Source organism: Cynara cardunculus (genome assembly GCF_001531365.2).
Source record: "Cynara cardunculus var. scolymus isolate 2C chromosome LG 13, CcrdV1, whole genome shotgun sequence".
In the NCBI taxonomy this organism is placed as follows: domain Eukaryota; kingdom Viridiplantae; phylum Streptophyta; class Magnoliopsida; order Asterales; family Asteraceae; genus Cynara; species Cynara cardunculus.
The window spans coordinates 13940284-13963121 of NC_037540.1; the positions used below are offsets into that span (position 1 = coordinate 13940284).

General features: G+C 37.0%; 1 protein-coding gene across 5 annotated transcripts in view; it reads right to left on the reverse strand.

The window, feature by feature from the left end:
• Window positions 1-135: 135 nt before the first annotated feature.
• The window catches only part of LOC112525755 (putative 3,4-dihydroxy-2-butanone kinase), a 31277-nt gene continuing 8574 nt past the window's right edge, over window positions 136-22838 (reverse strand). The window contains exons 4-20 of one of the 5 annotated variants that reach the window (XM_025136010.1): window positions 21718-21830; window positions 21571-21618; window positions 21198-21269; window positions 20992-21081; window positions 16208-16381; window positions 15992-16075; window positions 15551-15606; window positions 12921-13051; window positions 12767-12859; window positions 12493-12557; window positions 5273-5416; window positions 5140-5183; window positions 3878-3961; window positions 3678-3751; window positions 3479-3591; window positions 3134-3229; window positions 136-705 (exon numbers count right to left, since the gene is read on the reverse strand). In XM_025136010.1, the coding sequence (XP_024991778.1) occupies window positions 577-705; window positions 3134-3229; window positions 3479-3591; window positions 3678-3751; window positions 3878-3961; window positions 5140-5183; window positions 5273-5416; window positions 12493-12557; window positions 12767-12859; window positions 12921-13051; window positions 15551-15606; window positions 15992-16075; window positions 16208-16381; window positions 20992-21081; window positions 21198-21269; window positions 21571-21618; window positions 21718-21830 (1610 nt within the window). In that variant the 3' untranslated portion in view covers window positions 136-576. Of the gene's footprint in view, window positions 706-3133; window positions 3230-3478; window positions 3592-3677; window positions 3752-3877; window positions 3962-5139; window positions 5184-5272; window positions 5417-12489; window positions 12558-12766; window positions 12860-12920; window positions 13052-15550; window positions 15607-15991; window positions 16076-16207; window positions 16382-20991; window positions 21082-21197; window positions 21270-21570; window positions 21619-21717; window positions 21831-22838 lie in introns of those variants that run through there. The other 4 variants (XM_025136009.1, XM_025136011.1, XM_025136013.1 and 1 more) reach the window with 4 other exon arrangements.

Below are 22838 nucleotides of genomic sequence, written 5' to 3' on the forward strand. Positions count from 1 at the left end.
AATAAACAGTACTTTATGCATAAAAAATTGTTTTTAAAATTTTTTGTCAAATATTTTATAATCTTGTTCGGTCCCCTGCTTACACACTCCAACAAACCATCTCATAATTAAGGCTAGAACACAAAAGTAGTCATGAAAGTGGATACTTATTTTTGCAACAAACTAAAAATAGAAATGTTTATTTTGAGACACACGAGCACCTCTAATCAACCAAGCTACAACCTCTATACCAAATCAATTGCCGTGTTTTGTTTCGAAGTCTCAACAAGTAACGGCCGATTTTATCTCTTAAAAATGGGCAGGTCGAAGGACGAAGTTAGAAGTTTAAATGAAGTTGCATTAATTTTAATGCAATTTCAGACATAAAACATCAAGTTTAAGATACACCACTTAATTAATTCACTTCAAAGAAGTGTTACCCTACCAAATGATCATTTGGAGTTTTGACATAAATTGTATGTATGTTTGAATGGCTCTCTCGGCTTTATGCGATGTGTGTGCATAAGCGGAAATCTCTGTTGATTTGGTTGCTATGCAGAAACTGTCAACAAAATTGTAGCTGGCCACAAATGGTGCTTACGAGCCTGCATTGAACTTGTCTTTTAAAGCAACGGCGGCTGCATGGTACCATGAAGCAGCAGCCATGGCGCCTGGATCGGGAACCGATGTAAGGATATCTGCCGACACATATGTTGAACGCCCAGCCTGCATAAACATACGGCATTTTTAAGTAGTCGAAAACCAAGTGCAGAAGCAAAACCAAATGAAAAAGGCTAGGCATGGTTCAATACACACATTTTTAGATTAAACTTACTACTCCATTCACTTCAAATTAAGAGCTTTTACAATAATGGACTTCTTTTAAAAGTGTGTATATATATATATATATACACACTTTTAAAAGAAGTCCATATATATATATATATATATATATATATAGGAAGGATCATGCAAGAAGGCGAGAAGTTTCAATATCACATATGATTACACTCCCTTGGGTGTGTTTAATCATATATGATTAAGCGTGTATGTGTTGTCAATGCAACTTGTGTTTAATCAATATATGATTAAGCATATGCATCGTGCATGTAATCATATATGATATTGAAACTCCTTGTCTTCTCGCAAAATGTTTAACTTCTTGTTTGAACCTGCCCCTATATATATATATATATAGGGTTCGGTTCCAGTGAGAACGGAGGTTATGGTGAGAAGGGTAAGAAGTGATCTCCACCCTTGGATCAATCCTAATTGAATATCAACACTAACAAGATGCACTGGATCAATTCCCGTGAGAAGCGCCGACTCATGTGGTAGGGGTGAGAAAAAAAAGTTATCAAGGGTCCAGATCCCTTCTTACGCTTCTCAGCTTAACTCTTATTCTCACACGATCCTTCGTATATGTATGTGTGTGTGTGTATATATATATAATATTGCTTATCATCACTTTTGGTGAGGTTTGAACCCTTGACATCTGCAAAGGTTTGGATCTTACAAGGAACCTAGATACTGCTGCGCCAAAGACCCTTTTTCTAACCACAAGAGTGGTGCCTGATTGGTTTGAGCTTGGACTCCAAAGGTCAAAAGTGCTTGAAGGTCCCAAGTTCAAATCCGGAATAAAATCCCCTTGTGGCCACAGAGGTTCAAATATGGTGACTCCGGGGACTACCCGCAAAGTAGGTGGCCCTGGGATTAGTAGGCTCGCATGGTGGGTTGGATATCCAGGTTAATAAAAAAAACCTTTTTCTAATTTTTCATTAGAGGTTTTTCTAAATTTTTCCAAAAAATATGGGACCCATAGACAAAAAACAAGCTTATTGCAAGCTTGTGACTGCACAAGCAAAAAGAGAAATTTTCTTGTCAGGAGCTTTTTCACACGTCTAGATAGCCAAAAAGCTTTCAAGAAGCTCCATTGGAAGTGCTCTAAGAGGTACACTTTTAACTTTAAGTGCAAATCGGGGGTCTTTACGGAAACGGTCTCTCTACTCTAAGGTATGTGTCCATCTCATCCCTAAACCCGACCTCTGTGTGGGATTTACTGGGTCAGTTTGGTTAGGTGCTTTGTTTTTTCTGCCAGAAAGTGCGACTACATATCAAGTTCGTGAAGAAAACTACAAATAAGGATGTCGCCTTTCAATTGGCAACAAAGATCAGTGCCAAGATCTCATAAGTTAAATAACTCTTGTTTGAAACCCTACATGTGCACTTGGAGAACACGTTAGAATAAAAAACCACAGGAACAGATCGTTAAAATTATATTGAAATGTTACTAAAACTGTCACATGGATGCCACATAGGATACATAGTCGACATTTTATTTGATTCAAAAAAATGGTTATTGTGTTTTAGTAAGCTTTTACTGGATTGTGGAAGTTTATCCGTTTCCACAACAATTATCTAAATAACATGACAGTTTTACATGATACAGGAGAACCCATCACACTATAGCAGTCACAACATCATGACAGGATTTCTGTAGACTGGCAAACTAATCGACAACTGACAAGCTAGTTATGATTGATAAAAAGTAGCTGATTAGCTAGATGACAATAGAAAATGACCTAAAATGACATGTTGAAAAATTAATTGGAAAAACATAAGGGGTATATTTGGAAAAAGTGAAAAAAAACCTGGAGTTTATTGAAACGCTACTTGAAGTAGCTTTTCAAAAAGCTAGCTTACGGCTAACTAAACGGGTTCTTTTTCAATTGGATTCTCAAAAAATAAGCTAGGTTATGGTTGCCAAACATAGCCCAAGTATAAACAAGCTTCTGCGTTAAACACAATCCATCAGCCAACTTCTTATTGATGCATAATAGTTTGTAATTGCATGGGTAGCAAAGAATCACACATCAAGGCTATGAGCAGATACCATTACTTACTTAAATTGTAAGCATGATGGATCCCAGTAATACATAGACGCAGGTTTTATGACCACAATGTATGAAAAGATAATGATGTCCATAAAAGGATGTTAAGACCATTAGTTTTTTCTAACAGCATGATGCTACATGTTTTTTCTGTAAAAAAGGACCAATGACACGAAGGACAGTGAGAATAAACAGGAAGATATACAGAAAAGAAAGCAAACTTGTTTTCTAAAGTGAAAGAAACAAGCTCTAAGTAACAGTACCTGAGCTTCCATTTGTTTAGTAGACTCCGCTCCAGCAATTGCAGCGTCAGATGAGATAAGAAAAGCATCCAAAGGATCATCTCCAATAGTTAACCTCTGTTAAGAGGATCAATATTGTGAGCACACGCACATACATAAAAACAAATTTCCACATCCCTGAACCTCTGTTAAGAAAATAAACATTACACACTGTCGAAAATATGCAGATATTAGGATTGGTATAAATGGCATTTGATAAGTTGTTAGAGAGGCAGGCTGCAGGCATCTATATTGAAAAGTAATATGCATCACTTGATAGTATGGAAGGTCCAGCAAATTACGAAAGAAAATGCTGCCACTTTCTACCTCTCTAAGAACTGTTGAAGCTGGAATAAGAGCATCTAACATTGTGCGATAACCTGCAGCAGCCCCTCCATATAGCATGACTGCACCAATAGCCGCTTCAAATGCATCAGCCCCTGGATAGATTTTCTGACCATGTCAATAGCAGAACATCATGTGTACAGACAACATTTGCAAAAGAAAGATAAAAAAAACTTATCACATTGCAGTGGTGTAATATCTGATTGGTTGTTTGGTTTCAACCTAGCATATGCTGCCTTGCAAAATATGTCATATCTGTTTCAAACATCAATAAACAAAGGTAGGGCTTGTAAAATACAAAATGGCTAGCTAACCAAAAGCATCAATTGAGTCATAAAAGTAATTAGTCATAGAAGTAATTAGAAAGGCAATGTCTAATACATGATTCCACTTGTTCCTCCCATGACTCTTCGGATAGATGATCCGATCTCATTAATTGTTTCTGCAGCATCATTGAGAGGATAGCTAGGAAAAAACAGAAAATTGCCGAGAAAAAAAATAAGTGTATCAGCACCATGAAGTCAAATGGTCGATAATAATTCGATGCACACAATGGAAGACACCCCTAACACAGCCTCAATAAGATTAATGAAGATTAAAATAGAAAGATATACAATTTAATCGCAGTAGCATAACCAGACTGGAATGAAGTAATTCTATAGCAGATAATAGAAGAGACAAGAGTTATTAGCATCTATCGCAATAGAACTTCAAAATAAAGCATGACAAAATCTGTATACGTTTACCTCAATCTCGGATTTTTTTTGTTAAATATATAACAGAGCTTAGCATCCTAAAAATATAGAATGAGCGTGTGGTAATAATTCCATGACAGCTAAAGTAATCCTAAAGAGAGAATATACATTAATAAAGGACAAAAACACTTTGGAAGGGTAAGAGCCTGTTTCAGCACCTCATAACAAAAGAAGCAGGATCTCTGAGGTAATGTACCATAAATCCACCCTAACGGATTGCACTGGAAGTGTTTTATACATGTAGTACACACTGAGGTGTGCATATAACCACTCAATTAAAAAGAACACAGAAAACACACATCATTCTTTTTACTTGATTAACTGAATTTGAGAGAGAACACCGTCTTAAGTACTCATTTGATATAAGATATATAGTAGGTCCTATCTTAAGTACTCCCTCCATCCCACAGTGTGAGATAACAATTCATCTGAACAACAAAAACACTAAAAATTTACTTACACTTGGAGGAAAACAATGATCCTATTAGCATTTATATAGACAGTACCACCACACTAGAATTTTTTTTACATCTACATGATGTAAATAAAACTATGTCAATTTTGGGTTAAGAACTTGACTGGCTATCTCTAATGCTTCAGAGCTTTGGGAATAGATCTTCAATATACAATGAGTTATTTTAAGTAATTAATGACATCCCTAATTACTCCTCAATTCACCAGCAGAGCTTGGAGCAATATCTAAAACTCTAAGGCTCTGCTCTAAAATAATAATTTATGTGCTTTATATATACATATATATATTATATACAATAGAAAAACACACATAAACACACACTTACATTTATAGAAGAGTAACTGCGAACAGCAAGCATGCTAAATGTGATGCAGTAAACGAAGTAAATATGGGTAATTAAACAGAGTACATACTACTTCTTCAGGTCTTCTTGAATAGCTGTTGCACCTCTAGACATCTGTATAGTCACAAGTAAATAAAGCCATTGTGTGATCACAAGTTACTAATGTGTATTTCCGGTGCCAATCTGAATGTACTTGAACTTACTGTTGATCCACAGTCCCCATCACCCACTTTGCCGTCCCAGTCATTTAAATTATCCTTTAGATTAATAATTGCCATTGTCGCTGCTTCTATAGCCACCTCCAGCGCACGACCTTGCTGATTTAGCTGCTGTGGTCGACTCAATACCTAGTGAAAACAAGGAAAAATACATATTGGTATCATGGGAATAAATAAAAGACTGCTAGCAGACCAGATAATACAATAAAGACAATAGCATGCATTTTATCCCAAACTATAGTAAGCTAAAGATAGAAGCCAGTAGAGTTATAGAAGGGTGAACCCTTCCATGAATAGCATCCTTCCACTATATAAGACCACATTCATTGCTATATGCCCACGTTCATTACTACCTAATTTTCCTCATACCAATTTCAGCTGTCCTATAAATCTCCTAATAACGTCCTCCACGGACAAGTCTCCTCTAACCTATGCATCTCAAAGTTCAAAACTTGAAATGGGCCATCTCAAGCAATGTTGCACAGCTTCTACTAAACTACTACATAAAACACCTCACATATTACATCAGTTCTCTCATCATTCATTGTGGCACATCCACCTCACCATACACCTGTCAGCTACACAGATCTGGTGTACATGTTGCCTTTTAGCGAGACCCATATTAAGTCATACGAATGTAATTGGTCTCAACAGGTGAACAGGAACTGAATAGATATTGAATGATTAAACAACCGAAAAGATAACAAAACCGGCCTGCTTTCGAGAGGCAACAGTCGCTCCAAAACTATTGCAAGTAAACTAGAGTATTACTATGATCTTGCTGCCTTCTAATGCCCCCTTACACTATACTTATAATTTGCTATATGGAAACTTCCCTTAATACAAAAAGAAAATGATTTGAAATATCAATTAACTTAAAAAGATATCAATCACCTTTTATTGTGATCTTCGGCCTTAAATAGGTTTTTACGGTCCTAATTGATCCTTGCCCACCTCGAACGACATCTTCCATGAGGCCATGCGGTAGCTCCATACCGCTTTAAAGAATTTCCTGTGTAATACGAGGCCCAAAAACCCAAGCAATTACTTCAAGGTCTTGGGCTCTGGCCAATTTAACATTGCGGAAATTTTCGCAAGAAGTCAAGAACTGCCAATACTCTTTCTACTGGCACCACATGGCCCAAATACTCCACTTTTGCCTGAACAAACAAGCCTTTTTTCCGGTTGGCGTATAACTTATGCTTCCACAATTCTCTCTAGACTACCTCTAACTGTAGTACATGCTCCACCGAATTCGGATTGTACACCAAAATGCCATAAAAGAGAATAAGAACAAACTTTTGTGAATAGGCTGGAAACACCTTATTCATCCATGATTGAATGTGGACGGAGTGTCAGTGGATCCAAACGGCATGACCAAGAACTCGTAACGTCGCTCCTATTGTGCCAATAACGTCTCAATGACCATTGGTGTTAGATTCATGCTTTCCCCCTTGGTTGAGCACAATGTGTTTGGCTTTACTAAAAATCCACATTCGACACTTTTAAATGCCTTCAACAGTGTCTTCAGCGTTACGATCGTTCAACATAAGCTAGGCTCTCCCTGTAACACTACTCGTCGATCCCTTGTTTGGAATTCCATATGGAGAGACTTCTAGTTCATGAACTCCTAAGAGTTTGTAGCCATTATATCCCGAGAATGGCGTTGGTACCCCTTAATCCAATGGTAGAAAATCTTCAACTATCTAGACTCCTTGCAAAGCGAGCAAAAATCCACGGCAAACCTCTTTGCTCTCCTCCACCTTCCGGGTTCCCATGGATACTCCAAAGCTCCTCGTGTTGGTGATTTGTGGCTCCAGTTTTGCCACCACCTAATTAGAGATTAAGTTGTATGTAGCACCACTGTCAATCAATACCACCATCTCACTATTCTCGAGTGTTGTTTTCAGCTTCATGGTGTGGTAAAACCAAGCATTGAATTTAAGGAAACCTATACTACATCTAAATGTGGATGTTGCTCCTCCCCCCAACTTCTTCCTCGGTGCCATACCTTCCTCATCCATCCCATCACTTACAGCCAGTACCTGCAACGCCTGATCCTTACAACAATGTACGGGAAAAACTTTCTCGTCACACTAGAAACACAACCCTTTGCTCCACTTGTGTTCGTTAGAAGGTAGATCCTGGTTTGGCTTCTCCTTCCCATAGTCTTCTTCCTCGGTGCCATACCTTCCTCATCCATCCCATCACTTACAGCCAATACCTGCAACGCCTTATCCTTACAACAATATTCGGGAGAAACTTTCTCATCACACTAGAAACACAACCCTTTGCTCCACTTGTTTGTTAGAAGGTAGATCCTGGTTTGGCTTCTCCTTCACAAAGTCTTCTTCCGCATTTACCATTTGTGTCTTTGACCCCCGGGGAATTGGTGCTACCCATGTTCCCGCGTTGTTGTGGACAGTGTCCCCCCCCCCCCAAAATTCCCTCCATGAGCTCGTCCGATTGCATTTGGTTTTAACTAAATGTGCTAACCTATTTCTTCCCCCAACCTTGTGGTCTTGTCAACCTTATCATTGCTCAAATGTTTGGTTTATGTCCTTCCATGAAATTCATGGCCAACACCTCCACTAGGATCACTTCCAGTTGCCCGAATAGCATATCAAATTACTCTTTGTATTGAAGTATTGTGCCTATTTCAGTGAGAGCAAAAGATTGCTTGTGAAGGCCCCCTTCCCGAGCAATCTAAAAACATTCCAATACAGCTACCTTGATATCTCCAACATCGCCCTTGATTTCGGCCCCTGAACGTAATGGTAGTCGAGTCTCCCTACATTTGATGTATCGGTGTAATGCCTTTCCCTCCATACATAGTCAAGCAGCCAACACTGTTAATCCCAATAACCCGTTCACCTCAAAGTAATGTTAGACTCGATAAACTCGTCCTTCTACATCTCCTCCAAAGACTGACATCTTCAATTTCGAACTCTTGATTCTATTCTGTAACTATTGTGCCACCTTGGGCCCTCAAACCATGCGATTTTTTGTTTGTTGGGTAGGTGGCATTCCTGACCCAATTTTCTAGATTAATTTCAGGCTCAAAACCACATTGTTCCTGTCCGGTCCAAACCGGGCTTTGTCGTCCCCCATTTATTCCATGAAATCCAATGCTTACCCCACTCAGGCCTTGTCCAGCCCATGTACACCCCAGAGTCACATTACTTGGGCCCTGAATCCATGTCTGCCTCGGAACGAACCCCTTGGCCTCCCAAGTCCCACCGTTGTTGCTATTAGTTCCACTAGTCTAGTCCAAGTCAGAAGCCTTGGTTGGCATTTAGTTGTCCTCCTCCCTTCCACGCTCCAGTGGTGGTAGCTTTTCACTGTGCACGTACATATTCCCAAGCCACTATGTCCCATCATCCTCTTTTGGTGAACCTCCACACGGCTTATCCGACCCCATCGTGGTTGTTCCCCCAGCTGTCATAGCCTTTTCGTCATTTCCAAAGCGTATCGATGTCACTTCCTGAGCCTTGTTATCATTCTTCCGTCCTGGAAATCACTCACTGTTGTAGCAACGCTGCCCTTTCCTTCTATTCGTGCTTGAGCCAACACGGTTACTCCCAATTCTTCTTGTTTCTCCATTTTTTTGTGAGGAATGATTACAACCAAATCGTTGTTCCGCAACCTCCAATTGTTCGTCCATGGTGGTCTGCTATTGTTGCACCTCGGTCTCCAACTTCTCCAACCCATTTGATTTCTTTGGTGGTATGGTTTGAACAATATTGAGGCTCTCATATCAATTTGATAAAAACCAAATTGATATTGGATGATTAAACAATTGAAATTTTAGCAAAACCATAAATAGATGGTAACCGAAATAATACCAATTTGGCAGTTGTCTCTCCAAAACTATTGAAAGTAAACTAGAAAATTATTATGATCTAGCCTAGCTTCTAATTCCCTCCTTACTGTCTATAATTTGCTATATATAAACTTTCCTTACTACAAAAAAGAAATAATTCGAAATATCAATTAACTTGTGTAAAATAGCAGTCACTGGGCAGGTTCAAATGAGAACCATAAATATTTTGAGAACCGAGAAACCATCTATTTCATGTATTATTCATGATGGATAACCCCGAATAATAATGAATATCATCCATCATGAATATCTATCAAAACATTCAGCATGAATATCTATCACGACATTCATCATGATTCATGAACAATACATGAAATGGGTGATTCTCCGTTTCTCAAAATATTTACGGTTCTCATTTAAACTTACCTCATTAATCGCCCTTTATTGTGATCTTCACCTAAAATAAGTTTTCCTACCCTTGTCGTCACCACATCCTATGGATATCACACTTCAAGAAAAGAGCCTTTATTGGATCTGTATGTCGTAAAACTATATCTAATTTTTAATACCAAAGTCTCAACTATTAACATATACTCAATAACGTGCTCACTGAGTTTCATTATATGGCTTATAAGCTTGATCCTTGAATAATTAATGGAAAAATTGCATCTCCATTATCATTGTAGAGAGTAACAAAAATTTCCACTTCCTTCATTTGACGGGCATAAGAATACTATCAAACACTAATCTTTTACTTACACCCATCTGTCTTAGAACTTCCCTCACCACCAATGGTGTGATTCTACACAAAGAACATGAACATCCATAACATTCCATACACTCCATTCACCATTGAAATAAAAACCTTTAATCACTTTAGCCTCATCATGTTTCACTAAACATCCATAGAACTCATCATAAATATATTAGATGTGAATTAGATCCCTATTTTTGTACCCTTACCTAACCCAAGTTATATACATCATTTCCCCTTCTTTTATATATAGCTTCTTCTATAACTCCTTATACATTCTACTTCTAGCTTCTTTTAGTGCCTTTTTAGCTCTGTTCACCTTGCTAAGAATTTTCTATATTATTACCCTTTTATGACCATGGAAGACTCTACAACATTCTTTTCCTAAAAAGTAGTACATCCCCTCGTTGCACCACCAACTTTAAGGCTTCTGTCCCTAGTTCCAGAACGCCTAAAAACCTCACTCCACCTAGTACCATGTTTAATGTGAACGTTTGTCAGTGAAAATCTTTGTTGTATGACACGTCCATACAAATTATATATAACTCTACAATCTCAGCATCATAGGCCTCACTTCATCTAACTAAATGCCTAAGGGATATCGTTCACTTAAAGCCTATATTGTAACACAAAGCTCCCCATGTATTACTTTACAATCTATGTATGACCCTTGATCTCCCATTCTGGTGAGGAGATTGTCTATATGAATGCTACATGTTACAAGTGAGAACATGGTTCCTCAAAGAAGAGCTCAAAAACAAGACAATGCAAATTCTAAGATTTTTTCCCCTTGATCCTTTGTAGCACACCTAAAACACTTTGAGAAGTTTGAAGGCCTCAACCTACATAACCATTAAGACACTAACGAAAACTACTTACTAATCACTATGCCAGGGCACCACTTCTTCATATGTCCTCCCATAATTGTCTTATAATATTGTTGTTAAAGCTTATGCAAAGGCCTCTACTACTTCCTTGATACAATTTTATCTTTATGTATTCTAATCTTTCGTTTCAAAATATGTTGTTCCATGAACTATCAATTATGTAGTGCACACTCTGCCATTCATTGTTAGTAGAATCCTTTCTTGAATACCACAGATTAAAATTCTTTAAATTTTCATCCCCTTCCCTTAGTTCTCTAAACATCTACAATGTCTACTAGTCCACTTATTTTCACTATTAACAACCTCAAATTCGAAATGCAAAGCCATATTTTGCTCTTTTCGACTAGCTTCCTAGCCATGTTTCATCCATCTATTATAGTTCTAAGAATCCTATTCATAACTCCCAACACCAGTGGTGCATCACTAGGTGAAAAACAGCCCAACACTTGCTAACTCCTATAAATGTGTCAATGTTGCATGCTTAAATTCAAAAAGCACCTAGATTCCAATACAACACATCACAGAGGGGATGGCATCCCGACAATATCTCTTTGGTTCCATTTCCATCCGAGTACCTACATACATTGTTGGCTCGCAAGGCCTGCAACATACTGTCTTTCTATATCCCTGTTAGGTACATGCTATAAAAAACGCATATGAACTTGGGTATAAATAATGAACATCATATATGCATGTGTGTGCATGAAGTGAAAAAACTTATATCAGTTATACTACTTCGACTTCATATGTCAGACTTGCATTCATCAAAACTATAATTATGATTTCTTTTCCATGATTACCACTCAAATTCTTTTGTTATTTGTGATTCTTATTACAGTTTTTGATGTACTTAAGTACTTAATTAACAATAAATAGTCATATTAATTTTAAAACTGACAGTAGTTTGTTCAACATTTGAGTTGCAAAGTAAGAGAACCCCATAGAGAACAGATGAACGATATGGCAGTATAAACTCACTATACGACAGGAAATAATTGCATGAGCTCAATTGGTTACCTAGAATCGATTGTTTTGCAGATAAAGCCATGATGCACATAGACAAAATGCAACTTCCCAAGAAAGTATTTGCAAGGCATAGTGGCAACAACAAGAAATCAAAAAAAGCAGAGCGTGGAGAAGAAAAGACTAATGGTCACTTCTAGATTATGCGGCTAAAAGTCGAACTTAACAAGGATGACTGCAAGTCACAGAAACATGTTTGCAACATATGCAATCACGAAGGAGATGGAAAATAAGAAACAAAACATTTACCTCACAAACAGTAATTTGTACAAGAAGGGCTAAGAAGTTAAAGTGCTACAGGAACCCACATTCCTCAATATTCAACTATTAAGATTAAGAGAATAAAAATAACAAAGGGAATTCTATTTGTTATTTGTAATAATCAGGAAAGATAGCTCCATTTGTGATTGGGTAGATAATTAGAAGCATTCAAAGGTTATAATTTAAATTAAGTCAAGATAAATTATAACCCACAAACTGCCATACAACTTAATGGTTTTCCTTGGGAAAAGCTCTAAAACTAACATGACAATCCTTGTTTGCAGTTCTACTTTGCTTTAGGTAATTCCAAAATAGAAAGCAACACAAAAACACCTTGCATTCCAATGAAGATAAAACAGATAAAGCATTACAAAAACCTATTACAGAAAAAGACAGGTTACAATGAGACCAATATTTGTTATTATAATCAAATAAAACAGGCATTTCTGCTCACAACCTCGTCACTCTTTGTTGAAAGAGAAGGTGGAACTGGAACAGGAATCTTGGCAGGTGGGTGATCACCTACAAGTAACTAGAACCACTGAGTTTTATGTAGAGATAAATAAAGAAATATACATCTACAACCTCAGAAATCAAAAAATTAATCTGTGATACTTTTGTATCAATCAAGTATATGGTTAAAAAAGCATGTCATGTCACTATCACTGTAAAGTAACTAACACCCTGACAATAAGAGGAAGCTGAAAATATATACTAATGGAATTACCAACCATCAACACCAACAGGCCAATGTGGAGCCTTAGTTGCAGCATCCAGGCGTTGCAAAATTGCTTGCTCCGCCTTCATTATGGATATTGAAAACCCTGCACAATACATATATTAAAGAATACCTTTGCAACAAAAGGGTCATAGAAGTTAACAAACCTGCCATATCAAGAGAAGTCATGAATGACCCCGTATATACTCTAACAACGGCTAGTCCATGTTCGAGCTGCAAAATAGGGACAGCTTTTCCAGCAGCAATCATCAATTCCATCACAGGCGTTGCCCCTAATCTGATATTTATTGATTTAAAATATCAAATCTTTTCAGTTACCAAGACATCTGAACTACCAGTTTCAGACGCAATAGAACACATGCTGCATTTTAGGAACCAATAACTTTATTGGGTTGCCACTCAAATAACTAATGAGCTATTTCCAAAGAGAACCAACTTGTACAAAAGCACCCTTCAGTATATGCTAATCAAATTGTTAACAAAAAGACAAGACAAAACCTAAACTGCATCTGGACATCAAGCCACAAAGTGTAGATTGATTGAGTCACTCATTTGTATGTTAGCAATGTTTCATAATGTTATATTTATTGTTGTTAATGATTCCTTGACCACACATCAAGAGTTTTGAGTGCTGCCGAACTTACAGTGGTCTACAATGTAACTTAGTGAAGTTTATGGGACTAAACATAACTTCGATGAAGACTGAAAAAGATAGAAAAAGAGGCATGGCATACACGTAAGCCAGGTTGATAGGACCCAGCATAAGGGCATGTTTAGTGAAAGCAGGTCACAAGGCATAGCGGTCCATCACATGGACAAGTTGGAAAAAGTTACTTGCACCATAGTGATATAGTGTGTGCTTAAGAGACTTGAGCGGTGCATTGGCACACTCGTTGTAGATGGCATAGGGTAAGGTGAAGTGCATGAATGCACCAGCATGGAGGAAGTGGATATGTTGGTTAATGGCCAGACAAGCATAAAGGTACAGTACTAAGGTCACTGCATAAAGATTGATCGTTGATGGTATTAATTGTCCTCAAAATTCCATCCATTTTTTTTCATTGACGGTATTTTTGAATTTGAATAATGGTCAAAGACTTCCACTGAACTACACACCTAGTCCAACATTGCAGTCACTTATGAGGCCAAGGGAATATGTTATTTCTGGCACATTCCCAACTAATAAAGAGGCTACCCATACTCTATGAAAAAAGCATAGAGAAACCTTATAGCCATTTAGAGAAGTTATCTCCATATGCTCAAGTATAAACGTGAATAAGCTCTTGGTGAGGCTTTGAGGTTAAAATGTTTTTGAGTGTTCTCAGATCAAGAATCTTCAAGAAAATTATCATGAATAGCTAATTGTGATCATGGATTTTGGATCTGTGTGTGTAATCGATTGAACTCTACCTAAAACAATTTATGTAAGATGGAAAAATTTAGATCACAGAAATAGGCTCTATGATGCATAAAGCAAAATATACTTATTATTAAACACAAGAATGTTGTTTTATCCTATTGGTCTTAGTTCTCTATGCATGTAGCTACAAATAAATTTCAGATCTATATGGCATGCACAAAAATAATATATATAAGCCGATATGTCTAGTAAATGTAATACAATAGTTAAATATGATTTGATTTTGGCTGTGTAATGGAAATTTAGACATAATTCACATTGTTAGCTTCATTAGTTAAATAATAAAATTTAAATATAACAATTCCTAAGATTTTGGCAACTATGATTTTTATATGAAAATAGGGTCAAGCACTGGTACCAACCAATAGGACAAGGAACTATTTGGAATATTAAGGCATCCCCTCATAAGCAATTAGATTGAGTAGAACATAACAAGTAATGGAATAAACAAATATACTAGGAAACCAATTCCTGCACAAACGTCTTTCAATAGGTGGAAGAAAAGAAATTATGTTTCATAACCAACTTTGCCCGTAATACAGATCAACAGTTGTTCATGTTTGGGTGGGTACGACTGTAGGACTTTCCAAGGACTCCATCCATAAGTAGAAATTTGTAAAATATTATTATGATAGGTTAAACAAAAAGCTAAGGAAGCATGTCAACACTTCATTTGGAGTGACAATTATTGGTAAGATCAATGATGAAACTTGGGACCTTCTAGAGTGTCATGCTTCATATTCTAGAGAAGGAAAAAAAAGAGCCCAACTGTTGGGTTGCAAAAATGCTATTAGAGCTTAGAGCTTATGTGAGAGAATTAATGTCTAAAAAAAGGTCATTTAGCACAAGCATTGCATAATCTCCAAAAAGTAGGTTTTGTTCTGATCTTAGGCCACTAGCAATGGAAGTAGCCTCCTGTGACTTTGGGAATACAAAAGCAAGTCAAAGTGACATAGCATTAAACATCCATCCCAGGATCTATCCATCACTGATACATGTGTTATGGAGTACCAACATCAGTTGTGAACTTAGACACGATACATGCACAACTTGTACTCATTTATACCACAGAGAACAAAAATCGAAGAGTATCAGGCATTGCTTGGGTACTGCAAGTGATACAGCCCAAGAAGCTTTTTGATGTTTTCTCAATGATTTTGTTCCATAAATTTCCATGTGGCAACACAATGTCAAAAGGAAAGTAATTTACTAGAACTTTAGCATCTTGACTTTGCAATACGTACATATTTTTTTCATATGCATTAAATAACTTCTGACTTCCCTTAAAATGTTAACATTGTGAATATATGGTAAAGTAGAACTTACGTAAGGAAAGAATCAGAAAAGATTACATACCCATTAATCATGAGTACCACACGACTCCCACGTTTAATTGGAACATAGTCAGTTTCCTGAAAAGATAGAAAGAAAGTTACCATCAAGTTCAATCTCATAATTTAAAAAATAAATAAGTGAGATTAATAAACTGAATAAATAAATGTTCAATAAACTAAGATGAACATATTCAAATTAACTAACTTGTTGAATATTTAAGGTGGGTCTGGTGGTATTCCGATTTTTTTCGAGATGATTCTTGATTATATATGCAAATGTTGGTAAGTCACATTTAGTGCTGACAAATCCCATGAACACAAGGAATACTTTTGAATCATTCATTTGACCAGAAGATGGCAATTAACAGAGCCCTTTGAGGAACAGATGGAGAACAAAGCATATCAAGCAAGACAGTCTACTCAGATAAAACCATGGATCAGTCTTTGCTTTGAAGTGACATACGGGTGAGAGTATACGATTCAGCACATGAGATACCACCAAATCCACGGGTTGGATGTCCGCTACGATAGCACCAGGTTCTCCATGCTGATGCAAATGCAAATTAGTTAGGAAAGAAACAAAAGCCAATTTTAGAATGACTCCCCACGCCATGCATAACGTCATTTAAAACCTTGGTATTAGCACAACTGGCAAAGTAGATAATAACACCCTACTTACAATTCCAAGACCAAGCTCCATTTTTCCTGGACCTAAACGGTCTGATTTTGGCTGACCAGGAAGCGTGCAAACTGACAGCGCAACACCCATTGTTCCCACAATTCCACATGCATGTCTTGCTTCAGCAGCAACATCAGAAAGAGAAAGACCGGAAGCAGCTGCTGCTCCTGCAATCTGAATGTCTCAAGGAATATAAATAAAAGTATACATAAATAGTACATATTCCCTAATTTGAGCAGCTACACAAAGAAACTAATTGAATAGCTGTTGCCACATCATAACAAGAGGCTTGGAGATGATTCTAAGAAACTAAATAACAGTTGTTCAAAAAACCATGAATAAAGCAACTTCAGTGGCTCACATTAATCATTTTGCATCCAAATGCATTAAAGGAAGTCCTCAAAAAACATATAAGAAAAGGACAATATGATTTCTTGGGTTATGAAAAGATTACGAGAAACCCTCCTAGTTTAGATTTTCCTATCTATAGGAGATTTTCCTAGAATATCTCTAAGGAAAGTTTCCTTAGCCAAAGGATTACCTCTTCTACCATTATTAGTTTTATATAGTCGTCAAGAGGTGGGCAAGGCTTTAAACAGTATGTCCAAAACCATTACGGAGCGTAACTCTACCTCAGGGAAACTTCAATGTCCAATCATACCGAAAAAATAAAGCACCTATATACAACTCTTAAATCTCCACAGTTTTCTAATTCTTTGGCCATTCCTTCTGCGTCTTATGCTCAGGAAGGTAATCAAGCTCCTTCTGTCCTTCTGTCCTTCTGTCCTCCAATAACTCTGTTCTTTGGATAATAAAGCCAAGCGCCAACAATCATAAACTGGCTGTTCAAATCTATTTTCATCATATAGTACCTGCTCAGGAAATCAAAAAAATTAAGGTGGCTGATGACTCATAGTTGACCATTGCAGGCACCGGTTCCATCAGAATTTCTTCACATCTAACATCGAAAGTTGTGTTACATGTTCCTAATAGTTATGTAGTTTGTTATGAGTCTAGAAATCAACTCTTAATCAATGTTGTTGTGCTAACGTTTCCAGTATCACTGTGAGTTCCAGGACCTAGCATCAGGGAAGATGAGGGAAGACGACCGGCAATGCTAAATTAAGTGGAAGACTTTACTACTTTGATGATTGATATCTCCAGAAAGATTCAATTTCAACCTCCTGCTTAGGTATTATTTTCGGTTCTAGTAACAATGATACTATGTCATGCCATTTTAGGCTTGGACCCCAAGTTTTCATTATTTAAAACGGATATTTTCCAAGTTTATTTTCTAATAAAGATTCATCTTCCTTCCAATATGAAATTTGTGCCTAGGCAAAACACATAGATATCCTTGCAATTCTTAGCCATATGTTCCTTTGAAACAGTCAGGGGCAAAAATGCATAGCTATCCTTCTTTGTTTTGCACAAGCGAGGGGTGTTCACGGAAACAGCAGCCCTGCTCTTCGGGGTAGAGTCCAGGAGTATATACATCCCCCCAGGACCCCACCTCCGTGCTAGACATACTGGTTTTGTACTTCTGTTTGGTTTGGTATGTTACCTCAAAACCATATCCTCTTGCGCATGGTGATATTTAGGGGCCTTCTAGAATTCCAACACTTTTTAGAAAACGATGGTTTGTCACATTTAAAGATGATCATTGATCACACACGAATAAGTTGGGTTTATTTAATGGAACATAAATCTGAAGTGGAAAATATTTTTGAAACCTTCTACAACATAGTCTATAGTCAATTTGAGACTAGAATTAAAGTCTTGAGAAGTGATAATGGTCGTGACTATTTCACAAAGCACTTGAGCAATTTTTTCCACACAAAATGGATTTTTTTAAGAAAGTTTAGTGTTGGAACACCACAACAAAACGGTACTGCTAAAGGAAAAAATAGACATCTTTTGGAAGTTGCTTGAGCATTGCCCTTTATTTGTAGGGTCCTGAAAATTTTATGGGGGATACAGTTTTATAATAGCAACATTTTTTATAACGATATCCTCGTAAGTTTTTAAGCAACCCCGTTAAAAATTCTGAAATGTTCCCACACTAGCTTTGAATCCGCCTAGCCAATTAAAACCTTTGGCTACACAATTTTCATCCACGATAGGGAATTAAACCAAGGTAAATGAGATCCTCACAAGAGATACAAGTGTTATGAGCCTGAACAGAAAAATATTTTGTTAACTCTGATGACCAGTTATTGGATAATCATTCATATTTCAACCTCATCTTCAAAGGGAGAAAGAAGAAATAGATTCGGCTTTAGGGGGAGACGAGAATCTGAAGAGAAAAAATCAAGATGATATACAAACAATTCTCTCCCGAAACTACCTTGAATACTTTGGATCTTTTTTACCTCTTTTAAACAGGACTTATAATTCTCCAATGAATGGTGTTGATTTACAAAAAAAAAAACCTCCTAATGTGTTTAAAAATGATTCTTTATATCTTTTAAATAATAAAAATATGGACTTTCCTAACATCACTCCAAGTAGCACCGCATGCAATACTAAGAACAGGTTTTGGGATAGTTTATGCAAGAATAGAAACCAAAGTTGGGAGGGTCGTCTAAGGACTTGCAGCATAGTCAAGAACGAGCCCTGTTGCCAAATTCTGCAATTCCATGTTTGAATTCACTTCCTAAAAATGAAGAGCTTGATATACCTATTGCACTAAGAAAAGGAACCCAGGAATGCACTAGGCATCCTCTATATCCATTATCTAATTCTATATCCTACTAAAATGTGTATGATTGTTTCCATGCCTTTGCTACTCAACTCACACGTGTGGAAACTCCAAAGAGTATTACAGATCCAATGCAAGTTCCAAAATGGGAAGAGGTTGTTCTAGAAGAGTTGAAGGCTATGAAGAGGAAGTGTAAGGTGCAAGTGGGTGTTTACTGTAAAATTCAAGTTTGATGGATCCTTGGAAAGATATAAGGCATGTTTGGTCTCCAAAGGTTTCACTCACACTTGTGGTATCGATTATTCCAAGAGTTTTGAATCAGTGCTAAGCTCAACATAGTTCGTATCCTCTCCATTGTTGTAAATTTAGATTGGAATTGCACTAATTAGATGTCAAAAACAGCTTTCTAAACGGTGATTTGGATGAAGAGGTGTTTATAGACCCCCCCCCCCAAGTTTCGAGGACAATTTTGGCTCTAAGGTGTGCAAGTTAAGTGCGACTTTCGGGGTTGAATCAATTCCCAATTCCCACGAGGCATGGTTTGAGAAACTCACTAGCCTAGTAAAAGAACAATGCTATACATAAGCTAGGCGACACATTGTTCTTTAGAAAATCAAGCGAGGGAAGAATATTAGTTCTTATTGTCAATGTGTTCTTATTCTCTATGTAGACGACATTATTATGAATGGTGATGATTCAGTGATGACTTGATTAAAGAAAAGTTTAAGCAGCTGACTTTAAAATCAAGGACTTTGGAAGTTTCAAGTACTTTGATGAGATAGCTAGGTCTAAAGAAAGAATAGTTGTTATTCAAAGCAAACACGTACTAGACCTTCTTAAAAACACTGGTACGAGTGGGTACTAACCAGTTGATACTCTGATTAATCCAAATGTAAAGTTAGAAGATAGTAAACAAAAGGTGTTGATGCTTCTTAATGGCAAAGACTTGTTGGTAGACTTTTCTATCTATCTTACACACCTCCCAAAAATTAGCTTTGTTGTAGGCTTGATAAGTCTGCACCCTCCTCGGATGATATGCATGAAAGCAGCCTTTAAAATACTTCAATATCTAAAAGGTTCCCCCGGGAAAGGTCTAATGTTCAGAAAAACAAGAAAGGCGGAGTATTGAAGCAAATACATATGTTGATTAGGCAAGATTAGTCACTGAGGTCTACAACTTGCTATTGTTGTAAAATCTTGGGGAACTTAGTTACTTGGCAACTAACTGTTGTTGCTCGTAGCAGTGAAGAGGTTGAACTTAAGAGTTACAGCCAATGGATTACGTGAGTTGATCTTGCTAGTTGCTAGAGCAAGTTCCAAGAGATTTGCAGTTGAAGATAGAAGCTTCAATGAAACTCTATTGTGATACAAAGCAAGCATGTGGAAATCAACCAATGCTTCAAGGAAAAGATTGAATCCAGTCTAGTTTCTTTACCCATTGTGCCAACTTTTCAAGAAACAGCCAACATCTTTACAAAGGTCCTATTCCAACTAGGTTTTGATTCTTGTATCAACAAGTTGGGCTTGAAAGATATTTCCAATCCAACTGGAGAGTCTTGAGTTATGAAAAATTATGAGAATCCTTCCTAGTTCAGATTTTCCTATTCGATAGGAGATTTTCCTAGAATATCTCTAAGAAAGTTTCCGTAGTCTAAAGATTATCTGTTTATTATTATTAGGTGTAAAAAGTTGTCAACAATTGATCTTTAGGTTATTGTACTCTACCAATTACTCTCAAGGGAGAATGGGAGATTCATATTTTTCTCAAAGCTTAATATCATAATTGCCTAGATGACCAACAACAAGAAGTTTCCCCATAGAAATGACTACCTAGGGTAAAGCTGAAAACATATTAGGCTTTACGCGTAGAAAAAACTAGCAAAAGAAAATATATCTATATACATATAAACTAATATGCAGTTAGCATCCAAAATCCATAGAGGGAAAAAAAACAAATTTTGAACATTGTGCTCAAATTTGCAAACTTTGCACGTATCTTCTGGCTTCATTTATCTAGTTCATAAAAAAGGCTTTTTTTCTATCATGTGCTTGTAATTAGATCATAGCATGAATGAGGATAAACCTTATGAACGAGAATGGTTCCAGCCAAACCTCTGCGCCCAGCTATGCCTCGTGGGGGTGGCAAAGCGCAATCGTCTCCAACAATTACCATCTACAACACATATATTGGAACTTGGAAGGTATCAATACAATATGTTTGAATGTTAATTTATCCTTAATAAGGGTGAGAACACAATTTAGAATTACATGTCAACATTATGTGCTGACCTCTACTTTGTAACCTTCTGATTTTGCTTCCTCAGCTGCCAATCCAAAATTTAATCGGTCGCCGGTGTAGTTCTGTATATTAGAAATCAATGTGTCATGAAACCAGACGTGCATCCTTATTAAAATACAAATGTCTCTCAATGCTTGTCGATTTTAATTTCCATTGTAATCAACAGTTGCAGTTAAGTACAACATTGAAATTAAGAACTCACAAAAAAAGGCTATCTTCTTGTTTTAGAAAAACTCAAAAAGTAAAAGAAAAAAACTACAAATTCATCTTTAATATCACTCGTGAACATAGTAAAACTACTAGAAAGCATGAGCTGAAGCATTTGGGTGAAGGCATTAGTTGGGCATCTGAAAGTTACAATACCTTGACAATTAGGAGGCATCCCATTGGCCCAGTCACAGCTCGTATGCCCTAAAGTTGGATAATATTAGTTGCAGTATTAAGAGCAAGAATGGAAAGAGAACCACTTGAATAGAATTCTAGTTCATCTGATTTAGTGGCAGGCAATACAGCAAGAATTGAAGCAACAGGTGGCGAGGCAAAAATATCGCCACAGATTGCGGCTGTCAGCATCCCATCCCCCACAAATCCAGCATGAGCAGGCTCATGCCCACTCCCACCTCCTGTTCATGCAAAGGACAGTTGGCACATATTAGATGATAATGAAGATTCCAACACTAACAGTTAAAACTAAGTAAAATTACTGTGCACATCAGTATCACGAAAATAGATCATAATGATAAACCTTGACAAAGTAGAGATTATGTGCTTGATCTACCTAGTGAACAAAACAAGGAATGCCCTAGAGTAAGAAAAGGCTTCATAGAGCCTTGTGACCTTCTTTCTTTTGGATAAGGAGCCTTGTACCTTCCTACTCAGCTCTTTTGGCTTGTTTTCTATTACTAATATCTACCTTATAGACTTTGAGATGTCTCAAATCAATTTCAAATTCGTCCCTTCTGGCAACATCTCAAACCAAAATCAGCTCTTTACGCATTAGCAATCCTTATGAAACTTATGGCATTGATTTTTGTCCACAAACTCCCTCTATTTTGTCATTATTAAGGGATATTTACATACTTGATCAGTGGCCAAAAGCTGTCATTGAGCTATGTGCCTGGTCGAAGATTGAATTTATTTTGGGTGGGAATAGAAACTTACACCGCACATCCTCCTGCAGAGGGGTTCACTTAATGAGCATAACATCTGTGCAGAAAAGGTTTGCTCACATGAAAATAAGTGGCATTCATCACCTTTGAATTTTTATTTTTTCATAAACAAATTTGGGCTTGATATAACTACGAAAAAATGACCAAAATTTTAGCCTTTAAAATGAATACATCGGTAACTAGCTACAAACTTGTACAACAATGATTTTGTGCCTCTTCTTTCTTAGTTAAATCAACGTCTCTCCTTGCATATACATTTTTTGATTATTTTCCCTGAATTCAATTTATCTTTCTTTCTCCCTCTGCTGCCCATTTATTGATAATAAGCCTTCAAGTAGCAAGATGCATTCGCTTTTGTGTTTGTTTTCACATGTTAGCATTTTTTTTAATTGCATTATTGCAAAGTCTTCTTGTCTGTTTCTTTTCTCTTACAAATAACAAAACATGAGTTTTACTGATTAA